Below are 25,100 nucleotides of genomic sequence, written 5' to 3'. Positions count from 1 at the left end.
AAGCTAATGGGAAAAAGGACCACACTGTTTTTTACCCCTTTGATTTCTAAGACAGTTTCTGATGACAGCCAGGTTCTCTTGGTCACTGTGAAATGGTATATTACACCAGTATCTTTAGAGGACAGTCTACAATGATTTTTAAATTCTCTTTTTTTGGGGGGGTAATTAGGTTTGTTTATTTATATTTCTTTATTAATTTTTTAATGGAGGTACTGGGGGTTGAACCCAGGACCTTGTGCATGCTAGGCATGCGCTTTACCACTGTCCCCTTGCCTGAGGACCAAATTTTTTTAAAACTCAGAAACAACAGCTTGTAAGTTTCCTGGGCTACAGGAAGCAGACAGAGACCCTGACTGGGGTACAGAATTTGCATCTGCTTCCAACAATGCAATACTGGAAACGAGGAGGTAAACCCCTCAAAGAAGACCAAGGCCTGGATGTTAAAACCTGCAAGATGCCGGGCAGGCCTGCTCCCCTTAAGGGGCAGGACTACGTTCATTCTCTAGGCGGTGAAAACCCACGATGCACTGGCTGGAGGGTGGGTGGGGGGGCGCTTTTCTGTATATTATGTTCAAGGGCTAAGAGATGCACATGGGGAAACAGAATTCAGAGAAGGGATGTCTGCGTGGTGAGGGATGGAGCCCAAACTCAAACTCAGCCCCCAGATTGACTCTTGTCCTCTGTCCACCACGTGGGAGATGCAGAGAGGAGCTCTGACACCCAGGAAGTGCTCGGTGGAGACTGAAGGCGCCAGAACTCCTTGGACTGCCGGTCCATGCATCACCGACACCATTGGAGCTGTGCCCACCTCATGCAGCCCGCTACCCTCCAGGGACCAGCCTGTAAGGCTCACAGGGCAGCCCTGCCCCCACCGCCAAAGACAAGGGACACAGACACTTTCAGGCAAAATCTTTATTTGGAAGACGTGTGCTACTGAGTGGGTCAACCATCCCGAAATAACAATTCTTTACGTTGTGCAGAGATACACCAGAGCCCCTCGAAGACAGTCATCTGAGCCCGGCTGGTGTCCCTAGTCTCCCCTTCACCTCTCCTCACTCAGGGTCTCCCCTTCACCTCTGCTCGCTCAGGGTCTCCGGGGCCAGATACAGAGTTTCTGTGGGGTTACAGGGCCTTGCCTTCACCAAGTTTCCCAAGTTTTTTTGTTTGTTTGTTTCTGGGTTTTTGTTTTTGTTTTTTTGAGATGATTCTGCCTGGCCATCCTGAGGGGTCCCAGGGTGAGAGCTCGGATTCCAGCCGGCCCGGTCGAGAGGGCCTGGCTGATGTTCCTAACCTGTAGGTTACTGCTCCTCTCCACGGCGGGGACCTCTGGTTTTCATGTCTAACTTCTGCCACGTGCGTCTCAGCTCGGACGGGCCCTTGCTTCCTCAGCCCCGTGCTAGTGAACAGTGCACGTCGCGGCCCTGCTGTGCACAGGGTGTAGGGCAGGAGGAAACAGGGTGCTGCCCCCTCCTCGGGCCGAGCTGCAAGCCCGAGGAGGGGGGTCATCTCACGGGGAGAGCGTCTTCCTTACCCCCGGTCAAGGCAATGGGATGAACAGCTCGACAGTCTGGGCTGGCCTGTGGGCTCAAGTTCAGTCGCTGAGCAGGGGCCACAGAGCAAGGGCCTGCCTGTCCTCTGCAATACACACGCTGTGACAGGGGCTCTCAGAGCCAAGGGCAGGGATCTGCAGACACTCCGTCCACCTCCCCACGCTGACCACAAAGCCCAGACCGACCCAGTGGGACAGTTAGCTACACCCTGCCAAACTTTTCAAGAGGCCACAATCTGAATGACAGTCTTCAGCACTCCCATTTTTTTTTTTTTTTTAACAAAACACGCAGGCTGGGGACCCTTCCATCTTTAACGTTATTGTATCACCTCCCTTTCTGCACTTGGTGGGTCCCGGAGAGGACCAACCCACACTCCTGGAAAAGGACCTCCCACCAGGCTGACTCTTAAAGGTCGCTGGGAATTGTCTCTTAAGTCCTGTCTTAAGTGGCCACCCTCCTCCCACAAACAGATGTACAGAATCTGCAGTTCAAAACAAAACGGAAAGAAAATGCGAAAATCCCCCAGGCCTGCAAGGGGTTCAGCTTTAGAAACACCCTCCCACCCTTCCCTCCATTCCTCAAGCTGCATCCCCCAACCCCGCCACACACACAGACGGAGCCGCGGAGCAGGGATGGTCAGAACAAGGGAGCTGCTTACAAGCCCTAAGCTCAGATGTTCAGAGAGAGGGAATTCTGCTGTGCTGGTCAGTTTCTAAGAGATTGCGAACCTGACACTTACTTGTGGATTATTTAGTCATTTGAAACAAAAGAAAAGAATAGCCAAAACACATAGACATAACCTAACCTTTGGTGGTGGGTTGATCTTATCTACCAGCCGCCCTTTCTGCTGGGAGCTGGGAGGCACTTGTGTCAACAGAGGATCCACTTCATCCCTTTCCTCAGAAGCCCTAAACCACGCCTGCTATCGGAGCTGGAAAAGGCGGTCAGGGTCCTGTTTCAGAGTCATTTGAGTTTAAACGCTTGAACTTCAAAACAACAGCCCTTTACCAACTGTCAGATGGAACAGAAAAAAAGATCTACTTAGAATTTCCACGTGAATCAAAACCTAAGCCTCAGATGGGAACCAGGATCTCAGAAGGCACGTACATTTTTAAGGGACGTTTTTAAAAAGGAACCCAAATTGTTATGAACAACGTGGAAAAGAACCCTGAAGGTGTCAGGAGCTGCACATCCTCAGACAGTTCTCTGTGCTTTGCAGAAATGTAAAGTTCAAAACAACAATAAAGACATTGAGTTTTCAGTGGAGGGGGGTGCAGCTCAGGGGCAGAGGCGCACGCTCAGTGTGAGTGAGGTCCTGAGTTCCAGCCCTAGCACCTCCACTGGAAAAAAAAAAAAGATACCTGGTTTTCAATCATTCAGGAATCTTCTTCACAGGAAGGTAATTAGAGCTATATTACCAACATTTCCCCCTTCTTTTGCAAATCAAGAAACACAAACACATCTCAAATGTGATTCCTCATATAATTTTTTAGTCCAAATAGTCAAAATTAGAACTTTTAATTGATTTTTTATAATTATGAAACACTAACAGTAAGTCATATGAATGAGAAAAAGAAGGACAAACACAAAATCTGAGAACTTCTGTTCTAGCCACAAATGAAGAGAGAGTTGTGTATGTATGAACAACAAAATAGTCAGAGAATTATTAGCATTAAGTTCTAAACCTCTGGGAAGGCCACTTTTGATTAGAGACAACAATATTATTTATCTCAGAATATGCAAGTTTAAAAGTTTAAAAGTCAAAATTTCCAACTTACCCCCTCCAAAAAAGGGGCTGGAATCCAGACATTAAGGGTAAAGGTATAAATACTGATCACGTCCATGAAGTTTTCAGAATAGTTTCAGGGATGGACAATACAGCCATTTTGGAAAAAATGAGAATGCCATGTTTTGGTTAGTGATACACACCAGGTACTATAATTTCTTCCCTTTAGTGTCCTTCTCTTTCTCTTGAGGAATAAGCTATAACTTAGTTCTTTTGATGAAAAGACGTTTTAGACGGGATCAAGGAAATCTGAGAGGAAGTCAGAACGTTCATATGCATGTACGTCCTTAGCTCTACTAGGGCACACCAACCACAACAGAGCAAGTGACCTCTTCCCTACTGAATTTTTCCTGGGAAAAACTGTTTCCGCCATTGCTGGCAGAGACCTGGCCCATCTCAGCGGGCTGTGAAAAGCAGAGAGTATTCTAACTTCGCAGGAGCCAAAATCTGGGAAGGAGTGACTGTGAGTAATAGGTAAGAACCAAGACCACAGACAAGAGGGTTTGAAAAGATTGTTCAGAACTGCTTAGATTCTGTGTTGTTTATTACAGTCCAAATACATGAAGTTCTGATGAAATAAAATCATATGGTACAGATAAAAACAGGCCATGAAAGCCCAGAGTCGTTTTAGGGCCAAAATGCAGACCATCCAACAGTTCACATTTTAGGAATTTGAAACGCCTAAAAATAGCTAAGGTGGTTGAGAGAGAGAGAGAGAGAGAGGAAGAAAAACTAAAAGGAGAGGAAAAGGAGGGAGACCAGAAACCATTCAGGAAACGTTAGCTCACAAGAATGCCTTACTTGGAAAGAAGGGACAAATGCATACAAAATGCATAAACTTTGCACAGGTTAATGCAATAGTAAACACAGTAGAATACACAGGCCTCATAGTACTTTTGTATTGGCATACACATCATGTCTAGCACTTCCAAAAATATGCGGACACTAATTAAGGATCATTCTAGATAAAAATACATATTTCTTTAAAGTGGGTGGATATAGTATGGTCTTAGGGCAGACTGCCATAGACGTACAAAGATGAAACTGTTTTTGGTAATTCTAGGGGATATGGCAGCGAAAATTTGTCGTGAGGATGTTGGCTGGTTTTAAGAGGGTTATTTTCAGATATAACCTTAACAGCTACATTTGTTAAAAAAAAAATTTTTTTTTTCTTTCTGAAAAGTTAGTTTTATTAACCCTGAAAAATGTCTGTATTGACATCTCTTTCTCAAATAAAAGTAGCAGAGTTGTGAATGGGTCAGGCGGATATGCTTTACAGCAAATGTGAACCCTCTCTGGGTTCTTCTCACACAAAGGGACACAGACTCTTAAATACAATAAACTTCCTTAAAAATCTGCCACCTAACAACTGTTTACATCATAGAAAAATAGCATTTTTTTGTAAAAAGAAATATAGTTACTTTGTTAAAATGGTTTCTTTTAAACCGGCAATTATTTTTCATATAAAGAATTTCTAAACATCCATACAGGAAATAAAAATAGATAATACTGAGTGCAAAGCAGACGATGGCATGTTTGCAAACGATCAAAGTACTTCACTGCCAGATAAATAACACTCTTAGTATGTTACAGCACAAGGCTGAATCCTTCAGGAACTTAAAAGCTATCGCTTTTATTCTCTGATGGCAAGTGACTTATGAGTAAAGTGACTTCCAGCAGCAGAAGGCCAGATGGATTAGAAGTGGGTCATATATATGCATTCACATTTCCCCGAAACTCAAAAGTGCTGAAACTCCAGCAGCGGCCTACGTGCCAAGCTCCTGAACACGAGTGTAGACCGCGGGCATGGGGCTGCGAGGGGGAACTTCTGACATTCAGTCCTTCCAATATCATTCACTACATTGTCGGCATTTGAATTTTTCACACACAGCCAAGTTAACACCAAACTACTTACCAGCTTGGCTAAACCCACCACTAAGGAGAGTCTCTGTGACTCTTCCCTAAATACAGGTATTAACTCTTCGTGCTATGGAAACAGATGGTTTCAGTGGACTACTGCTTTATTTCCATAAAGCGATTCTGGAGGCCTGTGAGCTTCCTGGCAGCCGTGGGAAAGGATGTTGCAGCGCAGGAAAAGCCAGCGGCTCCCAGCTCTTACAGGGCAAGAGGGGCTGAGGGGCGGACTCAGACCTCATGCCATCGGCCAACCACGGGGGCCCCGCGTTTCACTGGCATCTCGTCACACCCTCTCCACCCTGCTAGGGTCGTACGAATCTGCAAAAAGAGAACACAATGGAAAGAAAATTAGCTGGTCTGTTGTCTGTTTAATCCTCAGCCCATACATAAAGATGTTTAGAGAACAAAGTCCACAAGTCTATAAATGTTAATTTTCTGACATTTCAACAATCTATTTTTCACTAAGGAATAAAAAGCTATCGTCAAAAGTCTGTTTTTAAGGGACATGTGTGACCATTCCTGAATCACAGATGGAAATACGAGAGTCACTTAGTATGTTGCTGGTCCCTTCCTGTTGTTCTTAGTGGAACATAATTAACTTTAAACTCAACTCTTGTAAACCAGCGGTGACGTGCTTAGCTGACGCGAGAGAAGATATTCTGTGTGTGTAAATTACAACTCTGATGACGGACAGCCTGCTTTACAATCCGTATCTTTGTGATCAAGGATGTCCCAGAAGGGCGTGAGGACCCTGAAATCCTGAGTGCTAGGCTGACAGTGAGAGCCTCCTGTCTCTGACCCCTACACGGGGAGGCCCAGGGCTGGAGGCACGCCCGTTGGCACAAATCTGCCGGGCTTTCCACACTCAGGGATGTGTGAAGCTGGGCGGCCACACTGACCCAATCTATAGCCCACACACACTGGGCCCAGGTGGCCTGGGTTTCCAAAATGGGACCGCATACAACAGAACAGTAGTCCTAGATTGTCACCAGGGCTGTCACTGGGTGGTGCTGAATCTGGTCCCCCCCCGGGAGCCTCAGGGGTCTGGGATCCAGGCAAACCTGAAGCTCACACGTGTGCCTCCTACGGCCAGAACTTCCTGCCACGGCAGCTGCAAGGTTTCCTAACGTCTTTAGAGGGAACATGTAAGAAATCTGGAAGGAAGGTACAACTTGATAGTTACTAAAACTGCTACAGGACCATCTATTTCGAAATCCAGCTGGACAACAGTATATTCTGAGGGCCACACGGATTCCGATTTCTCTGGAGCAGAATGTTTTACCGCATTCTCCTCACACCTTCTCAACTCCCCACGGTGTATTTACAACATGATACTGCAACCGTAGCTACTAAGACAGCGTCTGTCGCACTCGGGTCAGATGTTAAAAGCCACACAGGACAGGCTGTGCTCTGAGGAAGCGGCAGCTCCCCACACGTGACCAACCACGCCAGGTGCCCACCTGGACACAGCAAGCAGCGTGCACGGGAGCCAGGACCTTCTGTGGGTTCACCCTTCGCAACACCCACTGTGACAACACGGGCTCCTGGGGGCTGAGCGCTACATTTTTTGTACTCAGTGGGCCTCATTTGGTGCTGATTCCAAGGGACCTCCCATGAGCCAAGATGTCCTTTGCTCAAGGCTGGTGGTCACCAATGGAGGGCTCTGTGGAAAGGGCACACTGTCACCTGGAGAAAGGCCTGGAAGGGGCTGAGTGTCTGTTAAGCCCCAAATCACACAGACACTGGGCACTGACCAGTCCACCGGGGGCAGGTCCCTGGAGACACCTCTGCAGAACATGCCTGCGGCCCAAGCCCCCTGTTGAAGCTAAGGGCCCAGGACCGGGAGCCATGGGGAGGATTCTGGACACAATGGGCTCCTTCTGCAGATCATGGTGGGTCCAGGTCCAATAAAAATGGAACATGCCACATTCTATTATTTTAAATTCTTCAGTACCCATGTGAAAGCAAACAAAAGGAAGCAAGTGAAATTAATTTTCATGATATATCTTGTTTCACCAAATATATCTGAAACTGTACCATTTCAACTGGTAATCAACATAAAAATGATTGAGAAATTTTACTTTTTTTTTTTTTTTTTTGATAATGTCTTTGAACTCTGGTGGGCATTTTACACTAACAGCCCATCTCAATTTGGATACACCACGTTTCAAGTGCTCAGAAACCCTGTGTGACAAGGGCCACTACACTGGCCGGCAGAGGCCTGGAGAACAGAGAGGTTAGTACCCTGAGTCTCTGGAATCCTGGTTCCTGGGGGCAACAGTTCAGGTGAAGACAAATCACTAGAACCCGCCCTGGTGGGTATTTCGTGTACAAACACCCACAAGAACTGCTGCCCCTGAGGCTGTGCTGACGTACAGCCTTCCAGTGGCACGATCTGGCATCATCAAACCGTCCCAGACAGGCTCCCCCTCCTCGTCAGGGACTGGATTACGAGAGCGTGCGGCGGAGGCTGACGGGACCAGCAGGTTCTGACACTCGGCACCCGGGTTCCACTTAAGCTGGAACATTACCCACCCAGCAGCGACGTGATTCCACGACCTGTTCTGAGATACTGATTTCTTAGCCAGAGCCCCAAAAAGACCACTAAAAACACCCTTAGCTGAAGGGACCATCTTTAAGCTGAAGGAAAGACTTCATGATATGAGGGGGACGTGACACAGATACTCACTTTCTAGAAGGGGGCCTGTGTGCACGCATGTGTGTGTGCCTGCATGTGCGCTGGTGCTGGTGGTAGAGAGAGCGTGGTCACAGACATACACAGTATGGTATAATCCTCCGTTAAAATCCCAGAACAAAACCTGAATTTAAGTGGGCTGTCGATTCAGGAGCAGTGGGGTCGGTCCAGCACCCTGGGGTGACAGGGGTGGTTTCCTCCTTACTGCAAAAGGTCGGGCAGGGACAGAGATAATAATTCTTGTGTTTAAAATGATAGAATGTATCCAAAGGAAAAAGTCCAAATGCTTATGAGCAACAAGGCAACACAGCTTTCTTCTTATTGGTGAAGAAACAGTGAGGGGGGAGGCTGACACATGTCAAAAGTCCTACTCCCTCAAGGGAAGACCTCTCAGAGGACTGGCTTTGCGTCCTGAGGCCTGGTGACCAGCACACGGAAGGTCGGTGCAGGGTCCCGTGAGCCGCTGTGTGTGTCAGAAACTATCCAATGTGTCCTGCTGTGTGACTGCTTAAGACAGCCTGAGGCAGCTGTCACTGCGAGGAGCTCTCTGCCTTCAATTTTGGTCATTTTATTGTGTATTAATAATAGAAGCATCAGAGAGGCAAAAACAAACTAAATTTTCGAATTGTTAGAAACTACAGCTAAAAAAAATGGTAAAGTCTCGGGGCAGGGTGGTTTAACGGCTGGCTAAAGGTAAAATCGACATCATGGAGGTGTTTTCAAATCCCATTTCCGTGCCAAACGGTCAGAGCTAGAAACTGAGGGGGTGCTTTGCTGAACTAGAAATTTTGTCACATGTTCCCTCCAATATGTGGCCGTGGACTGAGGCACAGAAATCTGTACAAACTGGTGTTTTTATTGTAACAGGAGGGGTCTTTAAAATCCTTTTAATTTTCAGAACTGATAAAATCATTTTGATTTTATAGATTAAAAAACTCACTTTAAAAGACTATGGTGTCTTTTTAACCAGCACTTAAAAGCCACTGAACAGATTTTTGGTGGGAAGGCTTGTGGAAACCATGCTGCCTCTTAATGAACCCCAACAACTCAAAAAATGGGCCAGGTAGCACTTTGCTGCCGTAACGGCGGAGGCTCCCCGTCCCCAGCATCCTCCTCCTCGGGAGAGACCAAATTTGTCAGCTCAGATGATCCAAGAGGGCCCTGACGAGGGGGTTATTTCAGTAATGTATTCTGCATGAGGGATGGGGCAACGCTGGCTGACGCTCCTAAGAATCGCACTGCATTTGCGGGAAACCTTACAAAGTGCCAAGAATGACTTTTTTGTTAAACAAAAATTTCTGGATTCTTTTCCGTCTACTTTTAAATCCTTGGACTTCAAAATAGGAGGCAGCTGGGGCACTAGTGAGATGGCGGGGTCCGGCTGAGGAGGCCGGACGGGGGTCTGGGGGCAGCGCTGGGGCACTCAGGAGGGGCGGTTTCTGCCTTACTGCAAAGTCGGAGTTCGCGATCAGGTTCCCTTCCAGTCTGTGTTTATGATGCGGACCCTTTGACACCCACCCTCAACTCTTCTCATCACTTCTGGGATACATGATAATCCCCAGCGCCTGAAAGAGGGACGCCAAGAGCCCTCTCGCCTGTCTGTGTCAGCGCTGAGCCGGTGAGCCGGTGTTGGGGGAACCACCGTCACCGTCATGGGAAACTGTTTTGTTTTTGTAAGGTGGAGAAGACTCTGAAGACACATGGATGTGAGAGGGTGCAGGGGGCCCGCAGGGTGCTGCTGCCGGAACTGCCCCCCCCCACCCCACCCTGGGATCTAGCAATCAGAGCTCAGGGGCTGCAAGACACAGAGCTGGCAGGTGAACTTTCAGGGGTGGCCACGGAGAAAGTGCAGGCTGTTGATTCTGTCCACGGAACTGCTCAAGTCTCATGAATGGTGTGGTGGTGAAAACAGCCACGAATGGGGGACAGAGGACTCTGGAAGGTGAAAATGTTAAGACAGCACGAGGGGCAGGCAGTTTACTTAACCAGCCAGGTGTAACTTTTCTCATCTGGTTAATAGAGCAATGAGGGTTATCTGGGTGAATGCTTATTTTGGGAGCAGGTACAGAGCACAAATGCTGTGGTCTCCTACGGGACTGACCAAGGTGCCTGCACTGAAGTTAGAATACTCTGTGGATGCACCTCCTCACAGCAAGAGGCCCCAGGGTTGTTTATACAGGTAATTTTACCTGGTAACTGACACAAATAAGTTCTGTAAAGACAGGATCATTTAAAGTACACTGCAAGATCCTGCTTTCTAAGGAAAACTTCTGGATAGTTCTTGGTAAAATGAAAAGTCTTTGGTACCCTAACTCACAGGCTCAATTTTACCTTTTCTGAGTCTGCAGGTTTCACCATCCACCAACCTGGTATTTTTATGCTCTAAGGACATCAAATGACCTCGGAACGGCCGCCCACCTGCCCGCCTCCTCACCTGGGCACCAGAAGTCCTGCCCGCCGTTCTCCTCCCGTCGTGCCGCCTGGTGCCCGTCTTCTCCCAGCGGGAAGGCGCCCCTGGACTCAGAGAGCAGGTGCCTGGCGTTGAGAGGTCGCACCCTGGAGCTCTTCTCGGCCGTCGGCTCCTCGGCCTCCTCTGCAGACTCAGTGCCACGGGAGGTCAGGAGCCTCAACCGAGACACGGAGCTCACCTCCTTCATCCTCATCAGACGGTCAGGGTCTGCCCTCCTCGGGGGGGAAGCCAGTTTCTCTTGTAAACTTTCAATCACTTTGGAAGTGCTTCGGAGCCTCTTCTCGGAGGCTGCCAAGCTGGGGGTCCTCTCTATGAAATGGAACAAGGTGGACCTGAAGGGTGGCTTTGTCCCCACGTCCTTGGGATGGAAGGGCTGGGGCTCCTGGAGGCTGGGCTGAGGCTCGGGGGCCTGGCTGGGGATGAGGGTGTCCCCGTCCACCCCTTTGGGCTCAGAAGCCTGGGGAGCCCGTCGGGGGACGTCCCTCTCTCCTACGAAGAGAGGGCTTGTGGTCCAGCCGCACTTCCTCCTGCCGTGAAAGGCGTCGGTGGATGCCGAGGGCTCATCCCGGCAGGCCGGGCTGGACACAGACTCCTGCCCAGGGGACTCGGGGCCATGGGTGCCTCCATCAGGTTCGGGGTGCTGGCTCTGCCCCACCCTCCCGGCGCCCGGCAGCAGGGACTCCATAGCCACCTCGATGCCCAGGATCCTGGCAGCCCTGGCTTGGAGGGACTCATTCGGGGGGATTTCTATTGCACTGGCTTCCCCCGAGGACCCTGCTACCGTGCTGGCGCTCCGCTCCTGCGCCAGTGTCAGCCCCACAGATCTCAAGTCCGGTGCTGAGAGGCCTCGGAGTTTGCCAGTAAGAGAGAGGGAGACCAGGACCCCAGAGCTCCCCTGCTCCCCACCACCAGCTCTTGAAGGGCTGGCCTCGCTCAGCTCCGGGGCACTTAAACCACCAGGGGGTTCCTGACTCAGCAGGGGCTCCCTTGCTTCGGCTGGATCCACTGGGGACACTGGCATTGCATCACTTAATCTAGAAGACGTCACTTGTTTCGCAGGTCCTGGGCTGACTGCTGGCTCGGTCACTCCATCCTCCACCTCCTGGTCCCCCTCCCCTGCGATGGAGCTTCCTGGTGGTGGCAGCCATGCGGCTCCTCTGCTGCCCTCCACCTGCAATGGGCTGCGGCAGCGAGGCTGCTGCTCCTCGCTCCAGCTCTCGGACTTACTCGTGACACTTCCCCACCAGGGCCCGGGGTCCTCAGCCACCAGCCTCCTCGGCGCTTCCTCAACTCTGTCCTCGCAGCAGCCCGCGTGCTGGGCTGCAGGGCCGGCACGGCCTTCCCAGGGCTGCCCCGTCTCACCATCCTCACTGCTGCTGCTGCTACGGCTGCTTGCTTCCTCCTCCTGAAGCTCCTTGTTAAAACTCTCCAGCTGGCTGATCAGGTCCCAGGGACGGCGGCTGACAGGTTTCAGGAGGAACTGCCCGAAGAGCTGCTGACTATTGCAGGGGACCCGTGGTCTCCCCCTTGACCACCTCACCCCTGGGCACGGGGCTGGTGCCACGCCCACGGCTGTCCACGCCGGGGTGTGCCTGGCCGGCTCTAGGCACAGGTGCCTGGCTGACACACGAGGAAGCCCTGGAGAAAGCACTGTTGTTGGATGGGCTGAGGGATCCCTGACTTTTCAGGGGATGAGCCCCAGGCCTGTGGGTCAGGTCGCTGGAAGCCAATGCCACCTGCATCTGCACTTCGAAGGGTACAGGGTTCAGACATTTTAGAGTTAGCACTGGGTCAGGCGACCCGCCTGGCTTCTCCCCGGGGAGGGGCCGCGGGCTTCGGGATTCTTCGGGGAAGCTGGTCTGTGTTTGCTGGTCTCTGTACTGGTGCCCAGGCCACGAGCCAGGACACGTGAGCTCTCTGTGTTTTGCAGGGTGAGTGAACCTGAGGTCGTCTGTGTGTCTGTCTCCTCTGGGCCACCCCAGGTCTTGTTTCTGGGGCTCTGTTCTCCCAGCCAGGCCTCCCATGAGCGCCTGCAGCTCCAGGTCAGTGGAGGACAAGCTGAGTAGACTCTGTTCTTGCAAAGCCGCGCTCTTATCAGGCCCGTTCTTTTTATCCATGCTCGGTTTTAAGTCATTGTTGTTCGTATCTGTATCTGGCAGATATGATTCTGATTTGACTGGGACAGAAACCAAACAAAATATCGTCTCGTTCATTTTTTTCTTTGAACTTTTCTTGATCTGCATCCCAGTTTCAAACTTTCTGAGCTGGGTTTGAGTTTCACAGGTACTCTCGCCTGCAGGGTTTAGGGAGGAAACGTGGCTTTCAGGGAGTCCTAGTGGGCCGTCCCCCACATCGGACCGCTGTCTCTGTGTGATAACACAGTGGTCTCTTTGGTCAGGAAAGCCACCATTTTCTCCATCCCTGAGAGGCTGGCCCCACAGCCATGGGGGGCTGGGAGTGGCAGGGGCGGGGTCCCTCTCATTCCCTGATGGGTTCCAACTGGCACCCTCACACCGCAGGCTCCCCAACGCTGGCTCTGGGGCAGGGGCAGGACCAGATGGGCAGGGCTGACCATCAGGCTTCACTTCTTCCCAGAAACCCTGGGGTCGGGCTAGTTTAATGTGTCGTATCCGAGGGTCGTCAAAGGGAATGTAAAGGACGGAGCCATAAGCAGTGGTAGGGTGGGGTTGCGGAGGGACCCCGCAAGGTGAGTGGGGGCCTGGGCTGCACTCAGGCCCAGCACCGAGGGAGCCCGGAGGGAGCCGACCGCCGGCACCAGCTTTCTCCCCAGAATGTGGCTGTGCCCGGCAGCCACCACCGTCATGCAGGGGCGCCGCATCCTCCGAGCAGGGGTATGTGCCAGGCTGGGGCGGGGACCGGTATGAGGGCGGAGGCACATACCCCGGGGGCTCCAGGCCGGGGTCAGGTACCCCCAGCTCCTGCCTGGTGTCTTTAGTCTTCGCTGGGTGGGACGCGCGTGGGTCAGGCGGCTGGCTGGCTGTGAGGTCACTGATCTCCGCTCCGGCCCTGGAGTATTGGTGGGAGTCATAGGATGGAGGCTTGATGGGTCTCCCAAACTTAGGCCGGGGTGAGGGGGCCGAGGAGCCACCCTTCTCAGGGTTCCTGGCGGCTTCCAAGTCAGGCGCACGATTTGGAGAATGAAATGGCCCTTTAGGAACAGCCGCTAAAGGCCCATCGCTTAACGGGATGGGAATGTCGATGCAGCTCAGGCTCTCAGGGGAAAGAACTCGAGGCAAAGACTGGGATTTCCCTTTGCTCAACATGTGCTCCCCACGCACGAAAGGGTGCAGGTCTTGAAACAGCTTCTCCCCAATACCATCAGACATCTGCCTCCCTAATTTCCGCGGCTGGTTCCAGCTTCCGGGGCCTACGTTCTGCCACTTGGCAGGACCCGCCATTCCCAGCTCTTCTTCCCAGACCGCCTTCCTCATCACATCCTCTGTCCTTCCTCCGACTTCCCGGGGCCCCTCCCTCATGCGCTCCGGAAGGCTGTGGGCCTGGGCCATGCCTCGGACCTTGGCGTCTTCCCGGTCCCGTGGGCCCAGCAAGCCGCTGCCCTCCTGATCTCTCCTCCGCCAGTAGGCGTGGCTGCGACCGGCCAGGGGCTGGGAGGACCACGCTAGCACGGGCTGATGATAAAACCTGCAAAACAGAGGCACAGAGGTTACACCAAGGGAGGACCCGCGCAGAACAAACGTGTACTTCTCTGCCTCTGTGACCAGACTTCCAGTCAAACTCCGGCTGGGAATTTTGAAAAAGAGTTCCAACCACAGTGCTCGTCAACTTTAAAGAAAACACAGACCACTAATTACGGCTGGGAGGCGGCCAAGTGTTTAGCCACTGAGAGCCTAGGAGTGGCAGCCACAGGCTGCCCACAAGTACAGCAGGACGCTGGTTGTACTTGAGTGATGTACAAGGGAATGAGGGTGAGCCCAGGAGCCGTGCTTCCCAAGTGCGGTCCTGGGCCCCTGGGGGTCCAGCCCCAGCTCAGGCCAGACCACCGGGCAACCTCTGGGAGTGAGTGCAGGAGTCACTAGAGGGAGGGCCGCTGATGCAGCAGGACCCCAGGACCCCACACTGAGGACCATCGCTGCTGATGGGTGTCAACCATGACTGCGCGTGAACCCGGAGGGACCTCACAACTCCCGAAGCCCAGGCAGCACCCTAGCTCCATCACGTCATTGTCACAGAGGCAGGCGGGGAGCCAGGCACCCTTGTTTCTCCAGGCTCCCAGCTATTCCCAGGGTGCGGCTGAGAAAGACCTGTGGTAAGAACCTCCTAGAGAAACATGGCCAAGTTTCTCTCCCTCTAAAAGTTCAGATTCAGTAGGTCTGGGTTAGGGTCCAGATGTGTGTATTTTTAACAAGCTCTCCAGGTGATAATGTCTTGTCCTCAGGTAGTGTCCGAAACACCACTCAGTTTGACGTTTCGAGACTGATCAGAGGAAGAGAGGGGCTCTGCTGACGGGGAAGAACTTTGCCAGTCTAGCTCCAGGCTGCTGTCCACCACCTGCCTGCACATTAGAACTTCCCCGTGAGCCGTTAAAAAATACCAGTGCCTGGAATTTGGATCTGACTGGCCTGGCCAGGAGCCCAGTACCGGTATGTTCCGAAACCTCCTCAAACGGTCCCAGCACACAACCAGAGTTTAGAATCACTGTTCTAGCTCTGAAGAATCTGAACAACACTGTCAAACTGTGCAGAAATACGAAGCTGGCTAGAAATGAGCAGAGACAGGACTGTAACACAGAAAGCCCACCGAGTGGCAGGAAGCTTGGGGAGGTCATCTACCTTGATTAACCATGGGCTAAGCGGAAAAGGTTTCAACTCGAAAAGTGCTGAGGTTTTTTTTTTTAATTATAAAAGTATTCGTTGTTGAGAATTTGGAAAAAATACAGGAAAAGCACAAAACCCAAAAATTGCTTGTAGTCTTCCTCCCCAGAGATCATCATTTTGATACGTATCTTCTGGTCTCCTGTGTGGTGAGACGTGGACTTCAGACAGCCTGACTGCTATTCTACAGGGGATCTGGTTTTATGTGAACACTCCCTGACGTCTGTGATGCAAACAGCCGAGGCTGACATAAAGGTTACTGTGCTCTAGGTCCCCGCTAAGCGCTTTCTATACGTGAACTCGTTTCAGCTTCACCAGCACCCTAGCCCTCGCCCCTTCCCTGAGGTATGAACTGCTGTCAGTCCCATTTTACAGAGCAGGAAACTGAGGCACAAAGAGGTTGAACAACTCTCCCAAGTCACACAGCTTGTAAGCAGTGGGAAAGGAACTCAAACCTGATGAGTGACCACAAAGCCCTGGTGGCCACTCTGTTTTACTGCTTCTGACATAATGAAAAATTCCTCATGTGCGGAGTTTCAGTGGGTGAGCTCTATCACGTATACAAGATTTATTTAACCATCATACCGCTGTTGGACATGGATGTAGCTTATATTCTAAAACACTCTGAGAAACACTATTGCTCACAAACACTAAGCTCATCTCACGTTATTTAGAATAAACCCTCAGAAAAGGCACTGGCAGATCAGGGAATCACGCTGTGCAGCCTGACCTCGGACCAACCACCCGCACTCCCACGCCGGCCAGGCTGGCGGCGCAGAGAAGAGCTGTTCCCGCTGAGCCGTTCCCGGCTCTGGTTATCTCAGTCCATTTCCCTCCTTATTAGATAAGTGAAAAGAACTTCTCACTGGTTTTCATTTGCATTTCTTTGGTTGCTGGTCATTTCTTCATGTGCTAAGGTGTCATGAAACCACATTTCGTGGTTTTGAACTGACTTCCACACCACAGCCCACTTTTTCGGCCGGGTGAGGATGGCAGAGGATGGGGCGGAGCTGCAGGCCCCTAGCCATGTGTGGCCACGGCAGGGAAGGGCCTGGGAACGGAGCAGCTGTGGGCACGGGCTGGAGGAGGACCATGCCCCACACACGGGCAGAAAGACGAGCTGTGCTTCCGGCACCAGGTGGTAGATCAACAGTAAAAATCTATTACTAATAATATTTCTATTATTATTATTTATTACTACTTGGGAATTCCTTCTTTGCCTTAAAAAGTGAGGGTAGCTCTTCAAATCCTGCCTCCCCCCACCCCCAGGAGCCTGTTAAGCAGCCACTGGAGCAAAGCTGGGCCACGGGCTGGAAAAGCAGGAAAGGTCTGATGTCCCTCTGCGGTCCAGCATCAGCCCCAGAGCAGCCCACGAGCGTCTGCACGACTCCTCGCACGCCGCGCAGCTGCCGTAACGCTGCGCGCGCGTGAAGGTCAAGTGCTTTGCTGCTTGTTGTCATCAAATCATTTAGGTTTTGAAGGCTGACAGAGCGCCCCTCGGGTCAGGCTCCTTCCGGCCCATCTCCCCCCGACCCCAGGTGAGCAGTGCAGCACCATCTGGAGCTCAGAAGCCGAGGTCCCTTCCGTCAGAGATGCCCCTGGGGCTGTCCCTCTGTAGCTGATACAGGCAATGAACCATTTAAGGGTCCTGAGCACCTGCTGGCTTCAGGGTCTTTGACTCGGTGCCAAGTCCGAGGGCAAGACTGCAAAAGTGGCGCTTAATAAGATGAGACAATTGCCACAGACCCAATTAAGAGAGGCCAAAATAAATCAGGAGGAAGCAGGTGGTCGATGCCCAGTGTCAGTGTCTCCTTCATGGCCTCTGTTCCGCAGCTGATGGTGAGCGGGCTGGATGCGGCCGAAGCGGCTTTAATAAGCACCGGCCTTACTCTGTACAGGCCCCTCAACGACCTTCGGGGCCCCTGACCCTACAGAAGAGATCACCCTGAGTGGCGGTGTTAGCTCACTCTCTCAATAGATGCTCTGGCTTCTCAGTAAAGCCTGGTGGGTTAAGTGCTGAAGTCCCAAGGTGCTCTCTGTCCCCGTACAAGCCATGCGCATCAACAGGGACAAAGACAGACAGAAACAGGCTGAGAATATAGACAGGCGGCAGCTACCTACGCAAGTGATGGTGTCAGTTTTCACCCCCCACCCCTGAAATCACATTATCACCTTAACTCTGTCAAAACTGCCATCTGTAACCAATTAAAACGGCTCAGCATTCTGGGCTAAACTTTTTTTCCACTTGCACAATACACCAAAAATCACAATTTAAGGAAAACTCAGATCCACCTAGGGAATTTTAAATACTCTCTCTCTTTTTTAAAAATCTGCATTACATAGAGAACTAGAAAGCATTTATTTCACAAGCATCCCTTTTGTCCCCAGAATGAGCCCGGCTGTGACAGGCACAAGTCAACCCACAGGGTGACGCTGTGGCGAATTTCTCCCTCGGACAAGTTGGACATTTACTGGCTTCCATGAAGATGTCTGTTATCAGCTAAAACGTGTGCTACCTCTTACGGCTTCAAAGCCAAGAATCTGTTTTCTAGGACCTCTGATGAAATAAGCTGAGATCAAATTTTTCTTTCTAAAAAATGAGACTGATAATTTACATTTTAAAAAAGTTAACAATGCGACATTTTACAGAAACGCACTGAGCACGCTGATACAGGGTGGGGAAGAGATAAGGAAAGCGAAGTGGAGGGTGACAGCCCACGTAAGCAGTGTCAACACGGTCACTGAAACAGGCAGGGTCTTTGTGCAGAACTCCTGGGAGAGCAGGTCGGAGAGGAGACAGAAGCTACACTTGGAACCACTCCTTGGCGAATCAGAAGAGACACATGATGACGACAAAAACAGCTGATAAACGGTGTCTGGAAAACATCTGAAATGTGAACATGTGAAAAACAGCATGTCTAAAGAAAAAGAGGCAAGTCTGTTTGCCAAATGTATAAAAGCAGATGATGAAAAACAGTAGGAGAACTTTCTGTTCGTTTAAGCGCCGCATTTTCAACTGCAACGGAAAATACCACCTTCCTTTTAGAAAGTAAAAGCCTACTTAGGAGGGTAATATCCACCACGCCTTTTAATCACAGTCACACATGCTGTAGGATTGTCCTCTCCGAGATCCCCAGGAGCTGCCCCAGTCTGCGACGGCCTGGGCCTAGCTTTGCACCTGACACCCCAAGGGCAGGAAGAGATGCCCTCCCCACTCCACCAACAAAACTCTGAACCCCGTCCCCAAGGCGGCCCCTGAAGTCTAGTCCTCCCCATGGAGGTCCGGGTGGAGGGTGGGAGCCCCACCGAAGTGGTCCCAGGTCCAGCAAGTTCTTCCTGCCGGCAGGGCCGCCAGCCAAGCAGAGGCTGGTGCTGTCCATCACCTTTAGACCCCGGCGTTGCATCCTTCAGAAGCCGCTCTCTCTTCCATAGGTCAGTCGGTCTTGCCCAGAAGCACATCTGAGCATAAAGGCAGAGCGTGTCACTTGAAGGAGCTTCCCCGTCCTTGAAGGAGAGGCTCTCTCTCCTGGTAGGGGCCCTGGGGCAGCATCTCGGGAGAGACACACTCACAGCCCGTGTTAGATGTCTGGTGTGTTTCTGGGATGGGGCCCGCCATCTCCTGCTATAGCATTTACCCTTGAAGCTCTTTGGGCCTGCAAGCCTGCAACTTTACCTTGTAGCGAGCCTTGGTGTATTCAATACACAACACTGTGTGAATAGCCCTCCGACACAGGCAACAGATAGGCTCACTGTGGAAAGGGGACGACAAGGTCAAGAGGAGATTAAGACTGAGGTTTGAGGTTAGCAAAAATTAAGGTCAGTTGGAAAAGATAAAGCTGTTCTGGGAACACAATGGATGAAGACCACTATTCGGCAAAGCTCCACGTGAACCAGGGTTGCGGGCCGCACTGGCACAGATGTAACCAGGGAACGCCCAACCGTCGGGTTGCACCACTAAGGGGCTGTCATGCCTGCCTTCCACAACGTCTCGATAAATGAGTACAAATAACAAATAAAATAGATTCAGCTGAAATAAATTCAGCGCGATCATCTCAGGATGTTACTGTTTTGTTATTTAAAAAAAAACCCACCCACAGCTAACAATGGTCCTTGGAAGAGGAAGCATAATAAATGACTGGGCTTATGAACGATGCTAACTTTAGACCCATGGAGGGGGCGGGGCAGGAAGACAGCTCAGGGCACTCAGGATACCCGCCCGCGCACAGGTAACTAGGCAGATCCACCTGGGGAACGCACCTGCTGATGCGTGGACGGGGTGGAAGCCCCTGAGTACCAGGCCTCCTCCACACAGGGGTTTTGAACACCAGAGCCTGGGTCCAGGCCCCAGGAAGGTTAGCTCGGAACGGAAAGCTTCAGCCTGGAGGCCCTCCCGCCCTGGTGCTGACCTGCCCTGCCACAGACTGTGATGTTAGCCCATATTCTTAGAAACAGACACAAATTGCTCTTTTGTGGTTGCCAGTGGTTTTCTGCACCATCTTTGGGGCAGGACTTCAACAGACTTTTGACTCTTGGTCCAAGTCTGGTAAGGACCTTTCCCTCCTGCAAGGTAAGTCAGAGGCCCTGCCTCAGGGAGGAGTGTCTGGGGTGTCCTTGCTTTTTACAAGTCAGTACCTGGCACTGCAGTTCTCAGGGACACAGGTGGGGCGGACGCCGTTCCCCCCTCCCAGATGTGGGGCCTCGCCTGTGACGGGCTGGCACCCGGCAACCACACGGCACTCACTCCAGGTTCCTGTGCACCTTCTGATCAATTTCCCAGCTGGAGGAAGGAAGGGCTTCCGGGGAGAACAGCACGGTGAGGAGACGGTGCCTGTGGGCAGGTCACCAGTGATCATGCAGCCGGTCCCCGAGGAGCAGGTGCGGGGTGGGGGTCCAGATGCCAGCGCCCTGGCTCTCTGCCCGTGTGTCTTCTGCGACATCCTTCCCTCCTTTTGCCCCGACTCCCCGTCCGGGTCGAGTGGATGGTAATGATTCCTTCCTTTCTAAGTTTGCTGGGGTGGGGGGATGAGATAATATGTTTAAACTGTTTGGCAGAGTGTTGAACACGTAACAAACCCTTGTTTTTAGCTATTGGTACTACTGGTAACCCAATCAAAATCAATTCTCAGTGGGGCGGGTACATTTCCAAACTCTTTCTTCACGATGTCCGGGGCAGGGGGTGAGGGGCGTGCAGGAAAGAGCACAGGAGTGAGCGTTTGTCTCGGCCGGGGGGTTATTTTAGGCCTGCATTGTCCTCTTCTAAGTTGTCACCGGCGGCCCTCACAATAACAGGAAGTAACGATGTCGCTGACTGTCATAACAGGCCCTGCCTTCTGGCGACCGCTGGGCCCTAGGGGAAGGAGCGATGCCCGTGGCCAGCAAATCAGCAGTGAGTTCCTCCCAGCAAAGCAGGAGGAGCAAGCGGGCCACAGAATCCAACAGGCAAGGCCGACTGTGTGGGTCTTTTCCTGTTATCTGTCTTAAAGACATATTCTATTTCCACCAAGGGACAGTCTCTCTCCCCTGGTGTGGTCCCTTCACCGCCACCATCGGCACCGAGAAAAACAACCAGCCCAAGCATCCGCCTCCCTCTCACACACCTCTGGCAGCCCCTCCCTTTCACTGTCGCTCATCTATTCAGCGAGCACTGGGGCTGCGCCACGTGTTCTTTGCAAGCTCAGCTTAGCGCCGCCGTGGAGAGGTGGGGAGGCAGCCGCCAAGGACGGTGATGGAGGGCCCGAAGGCACCAGGAGAACCAGTCCATTCTCTCCCGGGACAGGCCAGGACGCTCGCCCTTGGGAAGGGAGCAAGGGCCCCGAGTCCCACGGCCGGGACTCATCGGGACGTCAACCAGACTCCAGTCTTGGCTCGCTGCACTTCATCAAGATCCCAGAGGTGTATCCACCTTTGAAACAAAGTGACTGGAACTCAAGACCCACCCAGGTATTTTTTAGGCCCCCGTTTCACACCTGGGTATTTCCTAACTGACCTGACTCTCTAGCTAGAGAAGAAACTCATCACTAACAATTATCCTGTTGGTGATGACATGGCTGCCAAAACCAGTGAGGTTCCAGGCCGTGCTGCACCTCCCAGTCCCTCAGCACTGGCCCTCCTGCTGCCTCACGCACGAAGGGAACAAAGGCTCTCGGTAGAGCAACCCGGGAGTGTGTGCAGGAGAGACGGACGGTGTCCAGGCACTGCTGGGGAATGAGGACAAAGCACCTCAGAAGAAGGGGTGACAACAAGAAGATGGGAAACTAGGCCTCATCTCCACGTGTGCCCATGAGCACACCAGCTCACACGACTCCTCCTTCTTTCCGTGAAGAGGTCCAGGTAGCGATGCCTCACACTCGTGACAGGAGGCGAGCAGCTACAGGACACATGACGCTCGTGGAAGGTCTGATTCTGTGGAGCACGAGATACATGGAAACAGATGTCAAACTTGAAGAATTCCTCTTTTTAGAAAACCATTATAAGCAGGTTATGATTTGAGAGAAGCTTAAAAAGCCTCTGAAAATGAACTGTTTGCTGTGCCCAGTAGCACGATCCTGATCGATGTTTCCTGATCACATGTGAGCCTCCCAAGCTGGGGGACCCAGACCCCACATCAGAGATGCTCTTAGGCTGCTAGGTCTCTCATTAGTTACCACTGCACTGATGACAAGAGATGATTACAAGCTGTTGCCCAGTGAACTAGCACAAATTTCACCCAGGACTTCTGGGGCTAAGCAGAGAAGAGCCGACTACGGTATGACTTTCAGATTTGAACTGCTGCTGTGTTACACTATTTTACAGCTTCCTCTGATTATAACATTTCAAAGGAAACACACTAAGGAAACAGGGAACGCCTGATAACAGTGTTTCACATGTTTAATGGCAGCTGAGGACTGTTCAGTGATGGCTACTTGCATCCAAGCCTGCAGTTTCCTCCACGTAGAGATAACAGGGGAATCGCTCCCTGTTTCCCCTGGATCGTGTGTGTGCGCACATGTGTTTTCACAAGCAAACCTTGCAACAGGGCAGTGGTGCACAGACAGTTAAACCTGGCGCCATGGATGGACTGCAAGTCTCCTCCTCGCTATAACCTCTGAACACAGATGTAAATTTAACATTTTCACAGGTGTGCTTTTCACGTTGCCACGGGGAGGACAGAGATGCCACCTGGAAGGAGCACGCAATAGGTCCCTGTTGTTGGTGACACAGCCCAAATTGGGACGCAATAAACACCCAGCTTTAAATCATCTGATGCCTAGAATGCCGATTGTGTGCAGCTTCACGGACAGTCACGGTTTTCCCACTATAAACCTCCAAATGCAGCAGTGACACTGGACATGCCCTGTGAGCATTTTTTCTGTACCACGTGGGTGACTTTCATGCCAAGCCTACAGCCAGTTTCATCATCCCAGCCCATGACCTGAGACCCTTTAGAAGTGGTCGAGCACCTAGGTGAGCTCTGTGCGGAGTGAGTGGCTTAAGGGGGCAATGCCAAATCTTCAGGCTTCGTAAATGACCGGTCAGGGAAGAGAAAAGAAAGGATGTTTGGGATGCATGGTCAGCCCCTACCCTGGGCCTGGAAAGTGCCCTCCTCCAAAGCCCCTTTGCCCAGAGCAGTGGGGCTCAGACACCCCTGCCATCCAGCCTCCCTCCCCGCACCAACCGAGCAGGACTGACCCGCGAACCAAGCCAAAGCGCCTAGGGCTGCCCCAAACCACGGATTCTCTCTCAAAAATGTCAACTCAGACATAGGGTGGAAATCACAGGGGGTCTGGAGCTAAACTGCCACATAGAGGCGGCAGCATCACGCAAGCGCCCAAGCCAAAGATGCTGGGAAGTGGTGCCCACTGGGGGAGGGGGAAAGGCCAGCAGAGGAGCAACAGGGCCAGGAGGTGCCCTGACAAGTGACCATGTGGAGGGAGATCGGGAAGGTCCTGCAGGGGACAACCCAGGGCCCAGGCAGACATCGGCTGATCCATTCTGGGGCCCAGCTGCCTCATCCCTACCTGGGAGGAGACCCGCCAGTCTGCGTGTCCCACCCATGGACGGGCCACGAGACCCCCGCTATATCCGCACCACAACCTCCTCTTCTGTGCACCCAGAGGAGCCACAAGGAGGGAGACCCCCCCGCCCCGGGACCAGTCTGCCCCCTGGGAGCTCTGCTGTGTCTGTGCCGGTCCCCCACGCCTCCCACCCTGCTCGCCCCCCAAACTTAGCCCATTCAGATGCAGCTGCCAACACCACGACCTCAGTGGCCAGCTTGGAAGCCAAGCCTCCTCCTCACGCCAGAACCTTCCCAGACTCGCCTCCCACAGGTCCTTGCACTGGAAACTTCTCCACTTCCCACCGACCATGAGCCAGCGCTCCGGAATACTCCGCACTTGCACGGCCGCCTTGGCTCGTCAGTACTAGGTCTGATCCAATGAGTTCACATGTGTTTAATAAATGCCAAATTCTTTTACAGGATTTACCACAACCAGGGAGAGCTTTAATATTAGCACCTGCTGATTTCCTCTCAAAGCACTTTTTTTCTGAGGAGAAAAATAATTCTCCTCCCACCAACCTTTCCGTTTGCCTCTTGCTTTTAGTTCTCTGTGGCCACAAAAAAAAGAAAACATCTTTTCATTTCAACCCAGGAAGCCGGGCAGCTGGTCTGTGAGGCCCTGGGCACTGGCGTGGGTTTCTGCAGACACGTGTGCGTGTCCTCTTCCCAACCTACAAGGCAACCTTCTATCCAGCAGCCACTCTGCGCCTCCCAGGTCAACCAGCCAACCTCAGCGATGCCAGGATGCGGCCAGATCTGCTGAGAACTCTGCCCAGGGCTGCATGCGACCACTCATCTGAGCACGTCACTCAAGACAGAAAGCAAGCCTGCCGGCAGGTCTGATGGAGGCCAGGCTGGGGGCCCTCGCAGTCTTCAGGAACCTGTTACCACATAGAGGCTGGAAGGTCCTGAGCAAGATGTGGACAAGCTGGGAGCCTCACTGCCCACACAGAATTCTTCTGCCTCCCACTCGGGACCCAAATCTGATCTCCTTCAAGCCTGGGACAGACCCCACACAGCCTACGGGACGCGTTCGCCTGGTTCCACAGCCACCGTCTTCACCTCGTTAGACACTGAGCCTTCTGCTTCTCAGCAGCTGTTCCACGGGGGGAGAATGAACTGGATCCCTGGGTATGGTCACTGTATGCCCGGCAAGCTCTGCAGGAAACACGCAAGGAGGAGCAGTCAAGGCCCAGCCTCGGTGCCCTGTGATCTAAGGAGGAGGTAGGCGTCCTCGCACAAAACCAGGACCAAGGCAGGCGGGGTGACATCGAGCAGGGGTCTGTGTAGTGGCAGCCAGGCTGTCCCGACCCTCAGCCATCGTGTTCACAAGCACCTTCTTCCAAAGTCCTCGGCGGGGATGCTTTTCAGGGACTATGGTGGCAGACAGAGGCCCAAGACGGTGGTGGACACGAGTGTGAGATTAGAAGGCCAAGCTTAAATAAAAGTGGCATCAAGTCCTTCTCCACCCTGGGTTCCCTCCTGAACGTCTGCCCCTCGCCAGAAAGGTGGTCCTCACCTGGACACACAAACCTGCTTCTACTCCACCGGGCATGAGGAGGGGCCACCACCCCAGCTTGCACTCAGTCACCGAGTGCTGAATGCTCCAACTTAGAAGAGCAAAGTCCTTCCCATCTTCGCCTGAAAGCTACAGACCAGCGAGGAAGAGCCTTCCCGTGGACTGGCGACTTCTAACCCTGGAAGCCTGGTTCCTTCCCTCTGGGCTCGGTTCACTCCCCTTCTTGTTTGCTTGCTTGCTTGTTTCCCGTAAAGACAGGCCTCTGCTCTCATCCG

General features: G+C 52.2%; 1 protein-coding gene and 1 long non-coding RNA gene across 2 annotated transcripts in view; both read right to left on the bottom strand.

Moving 5' to 3' along the window:
* Positions 1-897: 897 nt before the first annotated feature.
* The window catches only part of JCAD (junctional cadherin 5 associated), a 38,577-nt gene continuing 14,374 nt past the window's right edge, over positions 898-25,100 (bottom strand). Inside the window, 3 exon segments of the mRNA XM_032474008.1 lie at positions 898-5,571; positions 10,383-11,928; positions 11,930-14,081. Coding sequence (XP_032329899.1) covers positions 5,537-5,571; positions 10,383-11,928; positions 11,930-14,081 — 3,733 coding nt within the window. The 3' untranslated portion in view covers positions 898-5,536.
* LOC116661581 lies at positions 17,612-20,006 on the bottom strand. The gene is made up of 2 exons (XR_004317525.1): positions 18,945-20,006; positions 17,612-18,730 (listed from the first exon to the last, which is right to left on the bottom strand). It is a non-coding gene; the product is annotated as an uncharacterized LOC116661581 (long non-coding RNA).

Source organism: Camelus ferus, chromosome 35 (genome assembly GCF_009834535.1).
Source record: "Camelus ferus isolate YT-003-E chromosome 35, BCGSAC_Cfer_1.0, whole genome shotgun sequence".
NCBI lineage: Eukaryota > Metazoa > Chordata > Mammalia > Artiodactyla > Camelidae > Camelus > Camelus ferus.
This window is presented reverse-complemented; position numbering and strand designations above follow the sequence as displayed.